Source organism: Micropterus dolomieu, linkage group LG21, assembly GCF_021292245.1.
Source record: "Micropterus dolomieu isolate WLL.071019.BEF.003 ecotype Adirondacks linkage group LG21, ASM2129224v1, whole genome shotgun sequence".
Classification (NCBI taxonomy): Eukaryota; Metazoa; Chordata; class Actinopteri; order Centrarchiformes; family Centrarchidae; genus Micropterus; species Micropterus dolomieu.
This window is the reverse complement of record NC_060170.1, coordinates 30,380,116-30,402,165: the sequence shown is the minus strand read 5'-3', so window position 1 is coordinate 30,402,165 and position 22,050 is coordinate 30,380,116. Positions and strand designations below refer to the sequence as shown.

The window sequence follows — 22,050 nt, the reverse complement described above, 5'->3', positions numbered from 1 at the left end:
TCTGGTTAGTTTCTTTGTCATTTTAACAATTCAGGCACAGAGAGGCTTATCTCGGCTTTTGCCAAAGGTGGCCAGTTTTCCGATCAACTGCCCAGGAATAGCACTTAGGGAAAGCGACCTTTCAACCCCCCTTCCTTTGGGGGTCGCTTCGGCTGTCTGTAGAGGGTTGGTAATCAAACCCCCCTCCTCCTTCTCTCAGAGAGAGAGGAGGAATTTGGAGTAGTCCAAATTTATTTAATATAAAATGCACAAATCCACACTGTTGGTACACTACACACTAAAGACTCACAAACAGAGGAAAAGAGAGGCTGCACATCCAGCTGATCAAACCAACTACATCTGATATCTGTCGCAGCTTCAGCTGGAGGCTCAGTGAGTAAAATCAGCTGATCGTTCAGTGACAAGTGATGTGAACAGCAAATTAAAACGATGAAACCAACGGGAAGCCAAGCTTGTGGTGATAAACTTAACAGTGACGAACGTGCCTGAGACCGCCACCAAAGTTGGGCAGCTGTTAAAATCATGCATGGACTCGGGCAGGACTTTTTTATACAGTATATGGTACATGCACATAAGGGAAAAAGTGCAAGCTCTCTTTCTTTCGGTGTGTGTCTTGCATGTTTGGTTGCAAGCAAAACCCTACAAATGCCATGTACTGGTTTGACTGGAGACGTTTCGATTCTACTCGATACTGGGCTGTTTTGGTCGGTACCCTAAAGGTATCGAGTAGCGATACCCATCCCTACTGTTAATCCTTTTTCAGTTCAATTTGACTACAAATTGACACTTTACTAGGTGATGAAGTTCAGTTGCTCTAATAACCAGAACAGTGTGCCAACAGTCATTACAGTAAATGGACTGCACACATTTTAAATAATTCATTATTAGTATTTCAATTATTAATATATATATTTCATTTATTATATATGTACAGCATGGATTCTACAAAGGTGACTAACTTTTAGCTGCATAAAATCTGTTTCTATTTGCACCTTGTCACAATTTGCTTTTATGAGCACAGCGACTTTTCCACCTCAGCCAAGTTCAAAAACCTTTTATCTCTATATTTAACTCTTTTTTTTTTTGGTTTTTGGCGTTTCCATTCTGGGTGTTTTTGTTGTTGAGGAAATTGAAAATGCATGAAAACCAGTTTACAGAGGCTCATTTCCCTTTCAGCAATTCATCTTACTGACCTTGACCACGTCTTCGTCTGTAGAACAACACTTGACTGCTTCAGAGACATCAGTGACAGAGGCGTCTATTCCAATGGTCACCACCTTTACTGGGACAGCCACAGTCTTCCCAGTTAGCACAGCAGTGTTTAAAATCTCAGAGTCCTAGAGAGAGAGAGAGAGAGATCAGCATAGCAATGGTCGAAGGCCTTGCAGGTCTAATCCATCCAATAACATACAATCAGAAATTACTAGCTCAGAAAGAATAGAAGAAGTGCAAGTAACAAGTAGTATTGAGAATGACCAAGGCTGACCCAAGCTTTGCACAACCACCGCTGAATGAGTGATTATTGGGTAAACTACTGTGAAAGCAAAACTGGTAATGAATGGTGAACACATTCTCCAGGACAATATCACAGCAGCTAAGACGCCATTTTTTTTCATTCAGGTGACAGCCAGGTTCATTGCACATCTATGTACTATGACCTTTTTTTAGTGTGAACCAATTTCTTAAACTTCTAAAGGAGTAACGTGCAGCATTTTGTTTCCATTTATTTTTGAGTAGCTACTGTTGAGTTTGTAAACTGGGTGGCTTACTATGAAATTTACCATAAACTAGTTAGGGTTTTTTCTAATTATTGTGAATATAATTATTAAGATGAATATAAAATGTCCCACTCACTGCCACGCTCTTCAGCCAGCTAATTGATGAAAGCAATTAGCAAAACATTATGGTAGGCTACAATTTAGAATGTACTTGATTATTGACGTGAAACAAATGCAATGCTGAAAGAATTATATTTAATGTGGGAAAATCATTCATGCTCTATTACATGAGCATTTTTCTATGAATCATTTGCTTCTCTGCTCAGACACATCATCAGTAATGTAACATGGAGTCTCCAAGTGTTTCCTCTTGCCAGAGTTGATCCAGCTTTATTCATGAATTCCTGGATCCAGAGCAATTTGAAGGCTCTCTTTGCAGTCTCTGTGGTGGTTGTGATTACCCTTCTCTCTTTTACTGAAAAAAGCATTGCCACAGAACCTACATAATTGATCTTCAAGAAATGCAACAAACTGTGTATTTTTAGCTGTTTTGTCCATAAAATACCCATATTAGGTATATCTGTTTTGTGTCTGGCTGTCCATCTACTATTATATTGAAATCAATAAAATTTACAATTTCCAATTATACGCACGTAATCGCCCACTGAAATTTACGTGTGCATGATTGGATTTATATACCTAGTGTAGTTGTGTGGAACAATAAACTAAATCACCAAAATGACTCATCAACTGGATCTTTTTCAGTTTTGGTAACAGCTAGAGAAGAAAAAATCGTAAAAGAAAATCTGTTTTACCCAAGCAAAGGCTAGAAGTGGCTATCTTATTAGCTGGCTTTTACTTATAGCTGGCTCTCCTGCTCGGTGTCTATTTGTCTTTTTTAATCACTACACTGAGCTTACACACGTATTTTGGTGACTAATTCAATATCAGGAAATGGATTGTCTGATCAATTGTTAAATGTCAGGTTGTCTTTTTGTTGCTTTTGTTAGCTTTAAGACTTTTTTTAGTTGACTGTAGTTGTACATGGTTGTTTATTGCACTGCAATTATAATAATAGTTTTCATGTGGTAAAGCATGCATCAAAAAGTGACATCTTAACTCTATTTTGACCCAATGTGTAGTTATAGTGGCAATGTTAGTGGCATAGTGGCATTTTGGAGGAATAACACAGTAGGCCTATTTTAAATTGATGGTAAGACTTAACCTGTCACGAGTCAGTCAGGACTTCTTGTGTAAATTAAAACCTACTAGCCAATCAACTTTATCTTTGTCTCTAGGTTCTGTGTAAAAGGTGCACAGCAAATTGAGAAGAGTTACATTTTTGGCGTTGCTGAAATCTGAGTAAATGTAGAGTTAGTTCTACTATGATAGTCAAATCCAATATATTTAACTCTAAGTTGAAAAGTAGTTGTTGTCAAAACTGAGTGTAAAAACAAAGTGTTACTAAATCAAACTTGTAAGTGTAATTGTATAAATATTAACTCTAAACTTCTTACTTGGCTGGCTGGCTTTTACACTTGAAGTGTTCATGTCACCCTGCCCCCACTGAGTAGACCTACACACTGGTTGGCTGAAGCCAGGAGTCTTCATGAAAACACTCCATTGACTGCTGGGAAACTAGGGACTAGGTGCTTGTTACCTGGGTCTAAACTTTAACACTGTTTGATAAGTAAATGAATCAGTATTTGTCATTGTTATATTTTATATTGATATTGCTCTACTGGCACCTGGTCATTTTACAATTGTGAGCCACCACCACCACCATAACTTATGTCTTCTGTCACCACACTGTTAGTAGCCACCCTAATGAGCATTACCGGTAGGAAACAATTTGTGCTGCACTTGCCACTGGGTTCAGAGCAAAAGTTCAGCTAAGTGAAACTTTGACTGTGGTGTGTGTGCAAGCTCACCACCACTGTGTGTTGCTTGATGCAGCAACAAACCGCCATAATGAGTTGAAAAAATGGGTTTCATTGCACAGCACTGTTGGTATTGTGATGTGTCTGAAAGGCCCAGAATACCTTTATTGAGGAATATGGCAGAGATGGATTCACACCTTTAAAATGTTATGGGGTTAACACTTTTTCACAAATGTCCCTCTGAGAGGATTAATGTATAACACTAGATAAAAGTGTTAAGAGAAACTAACACTGTATTAAATTTTAACTCCAAAAAGGGTAAAAAATTAAACTAAAGTTAAGGTACCAACACTCCAAAAAGAGTTAACTTAACACATTGCGGTGTGAACCCATATAGACACTTAAAAGTCTCTGACAGCGTTAATTTGGGTATGCTGATTTTACTGTACACCAATGCTGCAATTTGCCCCTGGACTGTATTAAAGGTATCCTCAGCAGTCTAGACAGCCCTGGTTCCTTGAGTTCAATGGCACAGCTTCATCCCCCTGAACATAAATCTTAACCTTTCATTACACGTACTCACACACACACACACCAATGTTATCAAAGAAGATAATTGGGGCCAATCAAGATAAGTCTGAGGTAAATTTTGCTCTTGAAAGTCAGCCATGGACATTGGATTGTCTGTTCTGCTTATTCAGCCCAATGGACTTGCTCTTTAATTACACAGATTGCTATGGAACCTTGGGCAGCACATTAAATAGCTGCCATTGAGGTCAACGTGTACTTCTCAAAACTTGTACTATACAACAAACATAGTCTTCTTGCTTTTGGGGAACTGAAATGACTTTAGCTAATTGTACGGCGTGACAAAAGTCTCTCATTGTAAGCTGTTTTCAGTCTGCTATTGGGATGGTCCTACACAAAAACTCTGCTCTGATTTTCTTATTTCAATGGACAGGGACCCAAGATATATATATATATATATATATATACCCATTGCACTGTATTGAAGCATTGCCAGCACTCAAGACATTTCAGTGGTATTCTATTGAGGTAGCTTCCATTATCTGTCTTTTAACAGAAAGAAATCTACCTCCTGAGTGACGTCTGTTGAATAAAATGTCACATTTGTTTAGAGTAATATTGCAAACCTGACAAGCTCAGACAGGACCAATCTACAGTGCCTGGCTTCCTGTCACCACATTCATATGCATCCCACTGTCACCAGGGAAGTACACACGATTTGTACACTGCCCTGTTAACTTGGTTTCTTAAGACTATCCCCTGTGTTTGTAAGCTTGTGAATCAGAGCCATTCAAAAAAAAGAGAAAAGGAGGATTAAGTTTGGTTGAAAGGAGCCTAGTCGTTTGTAAGCATCAATTACTGAGACCATTCAGCTTTGGAGTGAAATGATTATTAGTTGAGCCAAGAGATACCAATGAATCACAAAAAAACACTTAATCTTCAAATGGCTTTTCATTACAATTTTATAGTCTGTGACAGTGTTATATAGCAATATAAACCCCCCTCTCCCTGTGTCGTTGACTTTGATTCAATTCCCCTTAAAATCGAGGGTTGCTGTAAATTAATTCTGTGTCGGCTGGGATTCCTCCATTTCCAGAGGGTCATCTATAATACATGATGGGGTAAATGGTTGGGACCTGGTGAAAGCAGAGGCTAATGTTAGATTACAGCAGCTGGAGATGACCCAGCAGGCTGAGAGCAGAGAGCAGCGCCTGGCAGTAATAAGACACAGCGGGATCCCACATTGATGCATCAGTGGTCCACACTCTCAGACATAGACAGCGCAATTAAACACAAAATGGAGACCAGTGGTGCAGATCTGCAGTGTTACACAGTCATCTTACAGTGGTCCGATAGAAGACAGAATTAAATTTTGTCCCATGAAACTCTAAACACTACCTGATGAGACATTATTATGGCCAGAGATTAATTAGTGTCTTGTTTGAGATGCTACAGTAGAATTATTAAAGGGGAATTTCACAAAAATTTCTTTTAGTTTTTTAGTTTTTAGTTTTAGTTTTTATGTTTTTTCTCCAAATACCCTGTTCACATCTGCAGTTCCACTAGTGAACCTGGAGACTTTGGGAACCCAGAGGGTCATGGACACCAGGCCATTTGACCCCTTTGGCTGGTAATCCAGCCAAGTAGTTGCAGTGGAAGCAATTGTATAGTAACACCTGAAACAAGTAGCCGATCATCTGGAGCATTGATTTTGAATGGTGATGAAGTCGCAACATAACAGCTGTGCACTCATCTGAAAACAATGCACACCCAGCCAAGCAGAATTGTGTAATCTATATGGCCTCCATGGGAATCAGGGGTGAAAATTAACATTGATCAGAACAGATATTTATGCGAAGTTCTATCTGTCTCATCTATCTGTCCGTTGATTCTCTGTGCCTCCCCATTGACTCCACTCATGTGCCCCCCTTTTTGCCACTCTCTCCTCTCCATTAAGAAATGAAATGCCTCAACAAAGAACATATGAGACAGAAATACAATTGCATTTATTAATATTTTTAGAAGCTTCTAAGCACACAGCATGCTTCGTGGTTCATTTGATTCTCAACTGTTGACGCTGGTGTTTGTGCTTTACTTATAGACCAATCTGAGACCCTAAGTCTCACAGATAGCAGTCTTGTTGTTCAATAATCTGTGGGAGAACTGCCTGTCTGCTTTATCAAGGATCTCTCTGTTAGCATTCAGCACGCTGCTGTGGCTGGTAATGTGCTCTGGGCCGTAATTTCTGCCTGTGTCTCAGTTGGATCTGAAAATAAGTGAGATTTATGGTGTCAGCCTGAGTGACACGGGCAGCATAAGAAGTAGCGAAGTTGTCCGTCCTGGTGTTGCGATTAGCCTCTGCTTCTACCCCGCACTAACACATCCACATTCTGACCTCACCACCCTGAATACTGCAACAAATAAAAACAGGTCAAACACAGTGTTGAGTTGGGGATTGTAAGGCCTGCATTATTCATCATGCAGCAGAAAGAAGAGAAGGTGGTAATAATAGTATATATGCCTATTGTGTACCCCTATTCATGTCAGCCTCCTTACTGTTGGGGCGGTCCTAAAGCCAACAAGCTGTCAAGATAAACCCGAAAGAAGTCAGGGTAGTAAAAAACCCTATAAGCCAAAACACCAGATCTGGTGCTTTTACCACCATGATTGATGACTTGTCATTGGGCATGAGTCTCTTTATGATCTTTCATGTCATTTCAAGAGCAAAAGCATTAACAGGGAACATAGGGTATGCCAATAGTCAGCTAACCTACGGTAAATGAAATATTCATAATTCTGATAAACATTTTCATCCCTTGGCGATAAAGTATGCGTACGTGTAAGGAAACTGAAATGGGAGCAGAGGGATAGTGAATTATATGCTGTAGACATTAAACGCCACTCAGACAGTGTCCTGAAGCTATTAAGCAGACTAAAAGAGACATGTCCTTTCATCAGCTCCTCTCTCCACATTGTGCAATGCTCAATGTGGCACTTCCTCCCTTCTATTCTAGTGGGCGTTTAATTGGCTAGAAGCGAGAAACATGGTGGAGAGTGGGAATAAAGGCCTTGGTAGCACCATGCAGAGCGATACATCACTGCATGACAGCGCATTGAAGTGGTGGGATGGTTGTGAAGCCAACACACTGCCTTTTAATGAGGGTCTCTCTCTTCCTCTTTCCACTTCCTCCTCTTTCTCCTCCAAGAAAGAGCCAGTTTCTCTTTTGTCTTCCTTTTCCCCTTTTCCTCCTTTCTTCCTGGCTGACTGGGTGGAGGTGGCTGCAGTACAGTACATGGTACAAAAAGACCCATCTCCAGTGGGTGGCAGTGCCCTGTCTTAGGTACATGCCAGTCAGAGATCTGATCATTACTGTTGGCCATGGCTGGTAGGGAAAAGATTAATGCAGTGGCTGCTTTCATGTTGGACCCACTCCAGAAAGTGTCAGTTTAAAAAGAGAGGTAATGGGAATTCATGGTGAGGATCATATGGACAGGATGAATTGGTGCCTTGGAATGAGCAGGTGTGGTGATGGCCATGCATTATGTTTTTTTGAGAACCATAGTATAGTTTGTTTAAAAATTTGTATTGATTTCCGTGATACGTTTGCCAAAACATCTACTTCTTTTTATTAGATACAAATATGCTTTTCCTACAACAGTTTCATAATAACCAGTTATGGAGCATAGCATTTGTTAAGGAACATACTGAAGTTGCACTTTCATTAGCTGATTGGCATTAGCTGCTACTTGTCACTGGCTCATTCATGAGCTACTTTGCTACCAGCTGACTATTACCATCCAGTCATAATCAAGCAAGTCTAAAATGCTGCCATTATGATCCGAAACTATTACACTAATGCGTTTACAGCCACAGGTCCCTCCACCAGCCCCATCTCCTTTTATTGTGCTAAGCTTTTTTTCTATTGTTGATTTAACATGTTTGTAGGAACATTATAGGAATAGCTCAACATTTTGGGAGATATGCTTATTTGAGTAAAATTATTGACAACACTCTCCTATCTGTACAGTAAATATGATGCTACAGTCAGCAGCTGATTAGCTTAGCTTAGCATCTACCAGAACTACAAGCTACCAAATTAACATGTTACTATATCTTGTTTGTTTAATCCATACAGAAGCCAAAGTGTAAAAAAGGTTTTGGTTTTACTGGGCATTATTTGCTGTCCTATTTCTCGAGTCTCCGCTAGCGGCTTGACAACTACCAAAAAAGTCACTGCACCAAGAAATAGTCCTGCAAAATAACCCCCCATAAAACCAAACTTATTAGGCAGGCTAGCTGTTTCCCCATGCTTCCAGACGTATGCTCAGTTCAGCTAAAGTCCCTTTTCCACTGGATGGTACCACCTCAACTCACCTTGCCTTTGTTTTCCATTGGACAAATCTGGTACCTGGTATCAGGTAAGTTCTTTGGTATCAGCTCCATTGAGGTTCCAAGCAAGGTGAGGCGATGCCAAAAGGTTATGTGTAAACACTGCAGAATTCTGATTGATCAGAGAGAATCATCACAATTCACTACATCATTATTGCCCATGGCATCATTGAACAAACCTGCCATTTTTATATAGTTTGCCAGAGATTGTGAGGCAGTAACTGTCACAATACTATCTGTACTTTATTACTTTTTTATTATTACGGCAACCCAAAAAACCTGGGTCCTGCCTGGGTCAAATGCAGATGTTCCTCTGTTCGGTTGCTGTGTATGTGTCGCATTGGAGATATCATGACAGTTTTGTGCGGAGTCAAGGCGAGTTGAGCTGGTACCAGCGATGGGTAAGTGACGTAACTGTCACTGGTATCAAAGAAAAAAATGCATATTTCCCAAAATATCAAGCTCTTCCTTTAAAGGGGGATTCAGTCTCCCACAGAATCCTCATTGCTACTGGGATTCTTTGAGGTCCCTCAAGGAGCAGCGCCTTTTCCTGCCAAAATTTAAATGTAAACCTGTAACCATTTGCTTTAAATGTTCAATTTCTTGACTTACTGTGTCTCTGACTAAAATAAAAGTAAAAAAAGCATTTTACTTCTCAATGTCTGACCTGAATTTGACTTTTGTTGACAAAGCCAGTGTGACTGTGAAAGCAGTGTGGTAAGAAAGAGAACATCAAAAGACAAAATGGTATTCACTAATCCTTCTGGACACTTCTCACGGGTACCTGAAGGAAAACATGCTGTGTAAACTTCAACAAAAACTCCTGAGCTTAGTGGACTCAGTGGTGGAATGATTTATGTTGTATTGTTGCCATCGCAGACTTCAAAAGAAGGGCAACCACTGGCGTATCAAGAACTCCCTCTACTTCATCTGAGCTGCTTGGTCAGTAATCTAAGAAGATTCACACAGCAGTTAATGGACGCTATTGATGTTTAAGTCACACTGTAAATTATTTATGAGTGCACATGATTTACAAGTAAACTTTGACTGTGGGTAACTGTCACAATGACAGGCTGCTGACAGGACAAATCCTCCCACACATATTAATTACATTACGGACTATCCCTGATTCCTGATGTGTGGTTGACAGAATAATTAATTTTATACAATGAGTCTATCTAAGGGTCTATCTTCAATCTCATCAAGCATCAACACTTTATTTACAGAATGTCAAGGAAGACATTTTCTGTGTTACAGGAAATAGTGTAGTTTTTCGAACTGCAGTTATAGTCCTCTTTGCTGTGTCCATTTATCTTCAAGGCATTAGAACATTAACGGAGAACTTATTAGTGTCTGTATTTTTAAAATAAAGTTAAGAATTACTTGTGCTGAAGGGACGGAGCAACCCTCTGGAGCCCTGTGGCCATGAATTGCACGTCATGCTGCGAAAAGAAGCTTGTGAATAAAACATGGCTGGATGTGGAAGTACAATATTTTAAGTTTATAGGACAAATCCCCTGCAATTTTCATGAATACCGTACTTGTAATACATCTAGAACAATGGGTCAGGATGGAGTAACGGGTGTCCCTGGTGAATTTCAACAACAGTCAGACTCACTTCTGGAAGAATCAAGGTCAGGCACCAGGGACACAACCAGCTCTCTGCTCACCTAGAGATGAGTGAGAGAGCTGTAGGGGCTCAAGGGGAGGGAGCTGGCGGGTGCTTTGACTGATGCTCGCTCTGGTACAGTGATGTCTCTCTGGTGCCCCTGTTGTTTGCCCATTGAGCAAGGGCCTGGAGGCCAGAAGGCAAGGAAACTACCCTGCCTGCGCCAGTCTGCTCAATTTCAGCCCGATATCTATCACACTCAGCAAATCGATGAAGAGTTCTTCACCAACAACCAACCATGCCTGTGGGAGACGACCTCCTGATCTCTGTCTGATTTCTTCACCCGGCTCTGATCGCGATCCATACTGCCAGCTTAGCTCGGCTTAGCTTGGCTTAGCTGCCCTCTGGACACAGACCTCTCTCAGCTGGCACAAAGGTCAGCTCCACTGTAGAGTCCATTACTGCTAAAAAAATACACACATTCCTCTCAAACCTCAGTGGGCCAGGATTAGAGTCAGAATGAATAGAACTGGGCCAGAATGTGAAGTGGGATGTTAACTATTATAGGAGAGATGTGAGATATGGACATGTTCAGACCCTGTCACTCTGAGATTGATCTGTCTGTCTGGATCCTGCCCTCAACTTCATCCTTGTATTTTTTTGCCTTGCTGTACAAATTATTTTCGCCATAACTGACAGTGTTAGGAGAACAAAGAGGGCTACAGTGACAGGGAAGAAGAAGATTCACAGCATTCAATTAGATAACCTTGAATATAAGTGGGTCCAAAGGGTACAGGTCTAAACAATTTTCTGAAGGCATAGCAAAATAAACCTTTACATATATGTTATGCATGAATCATGCAATGTATTGCAGGTCATCTTCTGTGGGTCATCTTCTGAGAATAGCATTAGCGCCATAAACAAGTAATTTGACCTCACAGCGGGAGCTTTTTAAAAGCATTGTGGAAAGGTTAACTTTCTTAACGGTGACTGATCATTTTCTGATGGCGCAGTAATAAGAAAGCTTTGCAGAAATTGGTTGTGCAGCAGCAAAATGTAGTCATCCAGTGGCTCTAAACTCAAAGACAGATTGTGTGTGTGTTTTCAAAGGTAACAAACACATCCCAATCACTTTCAATTACAAAATCATTTCAGAATATGAAGTCTAACAGAGTGACATTGGAAGAATTTCTCATTAAACCTTGGTGTATCTGTCTTTTTGAAAGCCACTTCCAGTGTTATGAAAAGGTACAGTACTTCACCCACTCACTTCCTCACTGTACGTGTGGCCGCAGTGAAAATGAGTGGCATTCCTTCCTAATACCTTTTACTTGCTGTGATGGCAATGGAGTTAAGGAACATGGAAAATGTTTCTCCATACAGTGCCAAGGACTTTGATTGTGTTCTGAATTAGGTGACCATTTGTCACAATCTGTTGTTCTAATTAGCATTACATGTAGTATGCCACATGTGCATACTGCAGCAGCCTCAATTAAAGCTACCACTTCATGATCAGCCTCTGAGCTTTAGTATATGCTAATGGATTGCTCGCTTGGGGTCCATACATCAGCCCCTTATTGTAAACTGTATGACTCATGTGGGGAAAAAATGCTATGTTTATTCCACAAAAACAGCAGGGGCACACAACAGACTCAGCACTAGTGGAACAGAGGGGCTGAGGTTATTAGATGACTGAAATCAGGTACTTTCAAGCAAGGTGTACAGTACATGGTCTTATGATAAACAGCTTGCATGATATTACTGCATCCATGCAGCATTTCTGCAGGATTATCTTGCATACAAGTGCTTATGTCTGTATGTTTAAATATGTGTTTGATGAATGGTTGTCCAGATTTCACTTGCCTGGCAGAGAAGATGTGCATTGCAACAGAGGGAATGCAATCGAAAGGAGTAAAATGAAACATTCATTGGTGGCTGTTGATAGATGACTTTATCGTGTGAGAGTAGAAGTGGCCAGAGAAGGCCAGGGTGATGATGTATTGTCTAATGATACATTGGAGCGGAGCGTGAATACAAACGGCTGCTTTCATTTCTCCTCATCTCTATGCCCGCGAATGCTCATGTGAGCGAGCACAGTTTGGTGTCTCGGCTGGAACAGGAAGACTGATGAGTCCAAATATGATGTATGCCCTGTCCTCCTGCTCCCTCTCGATCACCAGGCATCCACAGCATGGGTAATGATGATGAGGGCAGCCCGGACAGGAGCGTATTACTTCACGATGGTAAAAGATAATGGACCAGCCTCCTACTGTGCAGAGGAATCTGCTCAGGCATCCAATTACTGCCTTTAAGATCCATCCAAACATGACCCAAAAAAACTTTCACAATTTAAGTGAGATGGAAGATGCCAACACAAGGAGGCGGAGGGTGACAAGGGAGGCAATTAATCTAAATTGGTAATATATTAATGTATGTTTGTCTGGAGCATGGAAAAGATCTAAAAAAAAGCAGGCGAGGAGACGACCATACACACAAGCGGTATTACGGTCGACACAAAGAGTTCTAAGGCACTAAACTGACTAAAACTTTTGAGTACTCTTTTCATTTTCTGCTTTTGAAATAATTGCTACATTTGCAGAACTCCTGCTTCACAGTATGAAATTGGTGACAAAGTGGTGAGCACCGCTCTGAGCCCTTCCAATGCAGGTGAATCTGTGACAACACACAGGAGGAGCCCTCTTCAAAGGGAACGGAAAAAAAGAGGGCTCATCTTTAAAAATGATGTTGCTGCTTTCCCAGAGGTGTCACCCGTGGCAGAGCCCATCACTTGGCTGGGAAAATGCAATAAAAAGACCTTTTTATAATAATCAATTCCAGCAAGGGCGCAGTAATTTAGAACACGCCATAAAAGGGATGAGAACGGGTCTGAGGAGCCATTGAGGTAATAGGACATAAATGTGATCAAACCCAAAATAAGCTTCCCATTACTAATATTCATTAGCTTTATTACATTACAATCTTTAGAGACATGGTCAGTTATGGATCCTGATTCAGTTTATGAGATTATTTCTGGTCAAAACACAATTACAGGAGCTCTTCCATTACTACAAAATACAGTCAAGCTTATTACACTAATTAGAACTAATTACAGATGAAAGGACCTTCTAGAGCAAAACCACAGAGCGGTTGTGTCAACAGATGCCTTCAGCATGCTCTGTGAAGTTTCCCCTCTCAACTTGATTAAAAAAGATTGGAGAATTTCCCTGTGTGTTTCCCCTCTCCCCTATCTCTAAAAACAGCCCCGTTTCCTGTGCTTCTTCCTCCCATCTGTTCTTCTTTCTTTCATCTGTAACCTTGATTTACTGTCTACATCACTGATCACAATAATGACTGCAAAAAATACAATAACCATAACAATGACACTAAAAAGACTACATTAAGAAGGGCTTTTAGTTCATCTCTATTTGCTGTTATAAGACTGTAGCTAACTACAAAGGCAGCTAGACAATTATTTTTCTTTCGAAAGCTCAATTAAGTAATATTTTCATTAACACTCACTTGCTGTTATATAATATTGCCAATACTGTTGATCCCACTGAGGATCAACCCAACAGTCTGCAGCCCAGCCCAGCCAGCTTTCGGCCATGTTTAACTCATTACTTTGGTTCTCAGAGACCCAGATTTTATTGTCAGGAGTTCGGGGTTGAAACAAGAGACCTTGCACCACTGGGGGTTTGTCAGTGTTGCTGCTCTGTTCCTGCTGGGTGAGTAAGTAATGTTGGTTGTAAGGTTGCCAAAAGGGATAAATCAATGTATTACAGATCAGTTGCTGAATACTGCCTAACCCCAGTCTTTGAAATTTCTATGAAACCTCTATGAAAACCTGTACCAAGGGTGTAATTTCCACGGGGAGTCAGAAGGAGGGACATCACAAAGCAGGTTTCTCATAGTTTAAGTTTTGAAACATAAAAGCCTGCAACACTTGTATTTAAGGCCCATATATAAAGATGGATTTCCTTACGTAAGCCTTCCTCAGTGTAGTGGAAAAATGGTCAGTCAACATGTACTCTTTTCCCCCCCTGCTGTACATCTGGAGAACACTAGATGATGATTACAGACAACAGTCTGCAGCAGAAATTGTAAAAACATGATGTTGGATCTGTACTGTTGTGGGCAGACATCTTGGAGTTATTAGGTCTAACCACTTCTTTGCGTAGTTCCCTTATGTCATTCCCATATTGCGTGATTGGAGTAGCCCCTTAAAGTAATTCAACATTTATTTAATTAAAACTTTGATAAAGTCATTACATCCTACCAACAATGAAGCTCATTGTTACTGGGTGTCATATATTCTCTGAGCCCACCTTTCATGTATCAAGTCTCTGCTACATTGCTATCTTCACTATTGTATTACAGTTCAGTTCTGAGCTCAGAAACCAGTTTTCTATTGAAATCACTGAGATTGTTTTCCCTTTGGTGGAGGCAATGTGGTGATGTGTGTGCGTGTGAGTGTGTGTGTGTGTAAGCAGGTTGACGGCACTGTTCTTACAATACCTTACTTCCTCTTTTCTACTAGCGAGGAGTGTAGCAGGGGGAAGGGAGAGGAACCTATCTGTGGGCCTTTCATGCCACAGTGATCCCAAGTAATCTAATTCAGCCTTCCTCTTTCTCGCTTGTGTGCTTCTCTCATATTGGTGCATGCAGATTGCAAAAGCCCTATGTGCGTGTGTGTGTGTATGTATAAGAGTGAGGGAGAGAGGGGATAGAAAAAGGGGACAGAGGGAGACAGACAGAGTTAATGAGTTCTGACTGTGTCTGCATGCATAAGTATTTGTGTTGTGTGTTAAGTACCATGGGGTGGTTGGAGAAGCTGTGCACCTTGGGAAGTTGTCTGTGCGGGAGAAGCACGTGGAAGGAAATGAAGTAGAAAAGTGCAGAAAAAGTGTGCAGCCTTGTGGTAAAGCAAAATAAAATGTAATACTATTGTTGTAATCAACCTCTTTTCAATGAACGTCAGATGATGAATATGTTTGACATGTTAGTATCAAAGTTATATACTGATACGTGGACCTGTTCCTTTTCAATACCAGTGTGTATCCACACACTCTGTGACATGACTGCAGCTGCCTCACTACACACACACACACACACACACACACACACACACAGAGTATATCATGTTTTAGTACACATGGAACACTATTCAGCTTTATCTCCTGAGAGGCTCCCGCTTAAATTATCCTGTCCCTAATTGATTTAGCCAAGTTTAGCAAATAATTGTAATATCAGGTTAATTGAGATGGATTTTTGCCATTGTGAAAAAAAAGTTAAATGATTTATAGTGAGCCATAAAAGCCTATGTAAAATGAGCAGAACGATCAGAGTGAAAAAGCTGACAGTTTTAGAATTGCTTGATGAGTGCATCAAATAAAATGTTTTTCATTGAGCAGACAATAGCACATGATTTTTATCTCTGCAAATTTTGTCAGTGGAAGGTGTGTGAGCAAACTATATATTCCTGTAGAGCAAGGCAAGCAGGCTGTTGATACACCAGTGACATGAAAAGGATGTGAGAGGAAAGGAACTCGAACAATACTGCAGCATTAAACACAGAGCTTCAATTATCCTGAGAATGGAATGAGGATGCACCACTTTCCTTTGACTCCAGGAACTGCCACCCACACGCATCTATCATCTACACAGCCACGGGCAATACTTAGAGAATAACATTGACACAACAGTCAGGTATGTGTCATGCAGATCAAAAGCACAGCATAAGAAGTAGAAATTAATGCAATTTTTAGTTTTTAGTAATCATCACTGACTTTACTGTATATATATTCCTCATTAGTCAAAACTAATGATGTCGCTCATTTTTTCACCTGAATGGTCTTGATTTAAATCAGAGGCAGGGTTCTCAGCATTGCTGAACAAAGCTGCATAGACGTGTGAAAGGCTCTCTGTGTGAAGTTCTATAGGGGGAGCTTTGGTTAATCGACCCAACAGAGTACCTGTGCCTCGCTGAGGGAGACACACAGCTACAGGCTTACCCTCAGGCCAGACGGTTGCCTAGACCCCATCTGAGGCCTGCTGGGAGCTACAGATGCTCTCTTCCTGCCCCACTCCTAAACATACACTGAGGGCACAGACTTACATTACAGGTCTGCCTCCTTTATCAAAGCAGCTGTGGTGGATAAAAGTATCCAGATCCTTTGAGAGTGTTATTGTGAACATATTACATGACTGGAGTTTTATTAGTGATGCATTAGCCTGTATGCAGTGTGTTGTTTTGTAAATGGTCATGGTAGAACTAATTCTAATTATTTTATATACTGTTGAGTGCTGTAGGAGCTATTTATAATTATTTTTGAGTGTTTTATTTATTTTGGATATTTTCTTTGACTTGATAGCATGTAGCATTTGTTTGTAAAAACTGTGGAGCAGCCCTAACACATCAGGTTTATATAGGCATATTTTATATGTGAAATCTTAAGTAGTAATTAGTAACAATTGCTGATTAATGTAATGCAGTGTAAATTACAATACCTCTCTCTGAAATGGAGTGGAGTAGGAGTATAAAGTAGCAGAAAATGAAAAGACTCATGTAAAGTACAATTAACTCAGAATTATACAATACTTGAGAAAATGTACTTAGTTCCATCATTGCTAAGCAGCAAGTGATACACTGAACATGTGGCATTGTTTGAGGCCATGTAAGTATTTTACCAATATTAATGCACTGCTATCAATAGCATTTCAATGTCAGGGAACATCTCAACATTTACGCCACAAGATATGAAATATTCTCCTTGCTATTCAAATGTTTAGAATAGTTTTTTGTCATTACATACTTCATTGAAAATCTATACAAAATATCTGACCAGATTATTAATACATTCATCTCCTTCAGGCTGCCACCACTCATGGTTAAAAGTGCAGAAATTCTCAGACATGCTGCAAAGAATACATGAAAATGTTAATTGAAAGATTGAGAGTGTAAAATTTAAGACTAAAGTTTTTATTATCAGTGCGTAGTATTTCACATTTAGAGTGATCAGTGTGCCGCCATCTACTTAGGGGTGGCACTGAACTGGAAGAGGCATCACTCACCATGGCCAGAGGCACGATGCCCGCCAGGTCTTCCTGCGCCAGTGGGATCTCCGTTTCAGCCTCTTGTGTGGCGGCACGACTAGCTGGGTACTCCACCTGCCAGGCCATCCAGCGGCTGCCCAGTGGCTCTGGAAAGCTTTCCATTTTCAGATCCACCTGGAGCACCCTCTGAACTCCCATCTCAGACCTGCCAGAGTACAGAGAAAAGAGAGTTTCAGTGAATGGTTAAGCAGATGGCTGGGAGAGACTGAACATGTGTGTGTGTCTGTGTGTGTGTGTGTGTGTGTGTGTGTGTGTGTGTGTGGTTGTGTGTTGGTGAGGTCATTCAACCTACTACCTGCTCTAATGATGACAAACGGTAAAGGCTGATGAATGTGTCTGTGGCTGAAATCTATGACATTTTACCAACTGAGATGCTTCAAAATGCCAAGTCCCTTTGTGTTTGACTCTCTGGCCAAGCCTCTGTTTCCAAAAATAATATTGCCCCTTTCTTCTTTCCCCTCACACGTTTCCACAGGTGACGTGCGCTGTAAATAGAACCTATAATCTCGTGGCTGCTCCTCAGAGCTGTTCAAAGGAATGCTTCACTAGGAGTCTCCCCTGCTAAGGCGTTAATGGTCAGGTTTGTCACCAGTGCCCTTGTTTGCCATTGCAGAGTGTAAATATACGGTATGTTTTGGCACAATCTACGATAGGCCTGAATTAAGTCAGACAAATGGAGAGCGTTGATAATAAAATTTCCCATGGCACCATAAGTCTCTGGTGCTCAGAGTTTAAATATAGCCTGAAGGCAGGAAAGGTCAGCTTTACACGGGAGCCGGAGGAGATGGGAAATGGCACAAGATCTGTTAGCCACGTCTTGCGTGTCAAATGGCGAGACTTGGGGCCAATAAATTTCATGCATGGTCTCTGTGGCACACCGGCCCAAAACAGCATCTTGTTATTCGAGCATGGTGAGGAGGAGAGAGAAAGAGATAAATATATCCACATGGTACTTGGAGGGCCCATGTAACATATAGAAAATGAGGTGAACCATGAGGCAGAAAAACGTTGCCATAAAGAGAGATACGACATACTGTATGTGGTACATCTTGGAAAGACAACTGAACAAATATAACATCCTAAATTATGAATCGGGGACTTAAAACAGTAAAACGATAAATAATAGAAAATGTTTTATCCGCTGTTTTATTCACATAGGTCTGACACTATTTCCACATCATTCTCAAATTATTCAGTTTTGTTCTGAGAGAATGAAATATTTGTTACGCAGCAGAGCACAACCTAATTTTCTTATCCAACAGAGGTGTGTATAAATAATTAAGATGACAACCAAATAACTTGTGTCACATTTCATAACAGTGCTCCAACCCAACAGTACAGAGCCACTGAAGGTGTAGTATGACATTGTGAACGTACATAAATGCCGTGGAAAACAGACAGATACTAATCTCTGCTCGCAGACCGGTAAAGCCACGAGGCTTATAAGGCAAACAAAGTTAACACATGATGCACTGAACGTCCAGAAATAAACCTTCGAGCGTCACACAGGACCTGTGTCAGACATCAGCCCAAATGGCCTACTTTCTACAGCAGAGACAGTCTTCTGCTGTAGAAAGGTTGCTCTGGCAAACATCACACACTTTAGGCTGGCAATGAGACAGACAGGCAAAAGAATGAAAGTGACTGTGCAGCAGAAAGAATTGTTATACTGTTCATACACTACCAAGTACAGTAACTAAACTCCCACCTTCACAAAGTTAAAGGGCCTCAAGAAAAGACAGAAATGTTCTTAGCTTTTCCCGCTTCAGAGATGTCAGTTACTTCCCTTCTTGCATGATCCAGTTTATGAATTTTATGAGTTTTTTTTTTTTTTTACATTTCTTCCTACAATAAAAATGGAAAAAGAATATTGAGGTTATAAGAATGTGCAGTGCAGAGTACAAATAGTCCTGCTTCATTTTTATGAAGGCAGACATGCTTTTAATTTTGTGTTTTTGTGACAGAAATATCCTCCTTCAAAAGATCAGAAAAGAAGACAGCAATATAAAAATCTGGACGAAGAGAAGAAATTGAATTCTGGTGTGGTGCAAAGTTGAGATCAATGACAATAGTGAAGATTTGCAAAGGCTTACACTTAGACTCAGGCCAATATTTGACTTCCATTGATGACATTCTTGCAAGAAAACGAATGGAAACTATGGCAGCGTATGGAGAATGAGTGCAGGTGTGTGTCGTCAAAGTGCCCCATGCACAAAGCTGTGACTATAATAAATATGTAATAAATGTTCATAGTGAAAATGGTCTATTTATAGCACTTTTTATGATGACTCTTAAAAACCAAAGCTGCTGCTGGTTGTATATCTAGCCAGCCAATAAGTTCTAAAGATTCAAAAGAAGGAACAATAAACAGACATTTTGGGCTCTTTACCTCGCATAGAAAGCCTGGTCTGTTTTCGATTGTCTGCTGTACTTGACCCTCATTGACACAAGACTTAAAATGAAACCTGACAGAAACATAGGTGTCAGGGTGAATGTGACTCAGACATTAAGTCACAGACCTCAACCATATACCAGCATGCCATCCTTTGCCAACCTCCCATCTCCCAGTCTACTAATCACATGCCTCGCTGGGGGAAACTGTTCATTTCTCTGTCACTTCCAGCATGGGGTCTAATTCTATTAGCAACAAAGGGCCTGTGGATGCGTGCCACACAGCTGGCCTCAGTCTGATAATTATCTGTAAACTAGCTGTGGTTTGACTAAATCTGAGGCCAGGCAGACGACCGGAGGGCAGCCAAAGGCAATAGAGAGGGGCTCTGTAGATAACAGGCCCTAAAGTTGGAAGCAGCTGGCCTTCTGGCTTTAGGGACAGGACTGGAGAGGAAATCAGACTTGACAAGGTGCTGCCCGAGACGGCTGACAACTGACTCACAGAGAATAGCAGGGAGATGGCTGAGAGGATGCTGTTTAGGCACATTTGCGATGCCCATTAATCACAATGACACCAGCAGATCTGTAGGACAAACAGTGACACACAATGAAACATAAGTGAATAGCTTAGCGCCATAACGTAGACGCTATATATAACATTTTCATACATCAAAATGACAATGTGATGCCAATCGTTGAAATAAATAACAGAGGTGGCCAATGACAGAAGCATTTCACACCACTGGTATTGTTAGCACTTTAGTTTAAACATTACCATAAACTCTGTTTGAATGTTGCACTTGTGGATAAAAACAGATGATTTCCTAACAAATTCACACAATGCAATATACAAATCTGTGTGTGAATATTCAGTCAATATTCTCACTGATAACTTTCTTTGTTAGTTTGTTGGCTATACTCACAATCTTTGAAATATATCAGACTGTGCTGTGGGGGAAGAGAGTTCTTCACTTTCTTGCTGAGTGTTAGATGAGAAGACTGATACAACTCTCGTCTTGGTAAATAAAACGCTACAGCCAGAAGCTGGTTAGCTTACCTTGGCATAAAGAGAGTAACCATGGTGTAACAAGTAGTAAAAGCTTTAAAACAATAGTTCCACATTTTGGGAAATACATGTATTTGCTATATTGCAGAGTTAGATGAGAAGATTGGTACTACTCGCATATCTATCCAGTAAATATAAGTGAGGTCGGTACAGTTTGATACAATGACTGGAAACAGCTGGCTTGGTTTCAGTTTTTGTACAGATAAAACAAACAAGAAATAATATGTTAATCGTCGAGCTGTCCCCCCCAGTCCATTAAGCTAAGGTAACCATATGTTGGCGGCAGCTTTATATTTACCCGAAAGATACAAGAGTACTATCATCTTATCTAACTCTTGGCAAGAAAGCAAATACTCTTATTTCCGCTTTAACGTTTGATATATAAAATGTAAGGAAATACTGAAGAATGCCTGACACAAATTACGAAAGCCCAAAGTAATTGCTTGATTTTGCATCCAATATCTTAAGATATTCGGTTTACTACTGTTTGATATATAACAAAGAAAACAGCAAACCCCCTGATAATTGACAAGCTGGAATAGAGATTGTTTGGCATTTCTGCTTGAAAAATGCCTCAAACAATTAATTGTAATTGCTGATTAATTTTCTGTCCATCGATCATCATCTATAACAGGCATTAGCAGGTAGCTTTCAGGTTTACACAAATCGTTTAACTTCTCAACATCTTCCCCATGTTTCAAAATGTGTTCTCAACAAAACTAAACTTCTATTGTTCAGCTTCTGTCTTCACTAATTACACAGTCTAAAAAGCTCTTTTCAGAGGTGATTCAGCTCCATCTTATCTTGATGGAGCATGTTGGAGAGCTATTGAATTTAGACTGCAAGAAGGTTAAAGAAAGATAGATTTAAATGTCAAAATGAATAAACAAACAAAGTTATTGGTGAAATTTCCTTTTAAGCAGATTTCTTTAGAGAAAGAGCTATAATTGAAAAGGCTTCTGTTGTCCCATTATCAAACTCACTGTGTCATTGTGACACTCTTTGTTTAATCTCCCCCTGATGTGATAGGATCCCTGTATCTGCTGCCTCACCCAATGCGGATTAGAATAAGAGAGAGATAGGCAGAGAGCCTTTGTGGGATAAACGAAGTGACATTTTCAGGTCCAATTTCTTCATCTTTCAACGTTTTCCTAGATATCCTTTGGTATTATTGTAGCATCGGAACAACAGAATGATATGGTCATAAGTGTGGAAAAATACTTGAAGCCCTTTTTTGTATGTTTTATGTATAAGGTACATAGAGTAAGATGTAGATGTAGTACACACAACAAAGGGCCTTAACAAACCTCAACAGAGCAGCACGTTGCTGATTCATGCTGCTGATTCACTGTAAC

The 22,050-nt window shown here is 40.4% G+C and overlaps 1 protein-coding gene across 1 annotated transcript in view; it reads right to left on the bottom strand.

Annotated features, from left to right (window-relative positions):
* Nucleotides 1–22,050, bottom strand: part of LOC123960964 (transmembrane protein 132C-like) — a 51,202-nt gene that overhangs the window by 22,556 nt on the left and 6,596 nt on the right. Inside the window, exons 2-3 of the mRNA XM_046036025.1 lie at nucleotides 17,197–17,383; nucleotides 1,194–1,337 (exon numbers count right to left, since the gene is read on the bottom strand). Coding sequence (XP_045891981.1) covers nucleotides 1,194–1,337; nucleotides 17,197–17,383 — 331 coding nt within the window. The remainder of the gene's footprint in view (nucleotides 1–1,193; nucleotides 1,338–17,196; nucleotides 17,384–22,050) is intronic.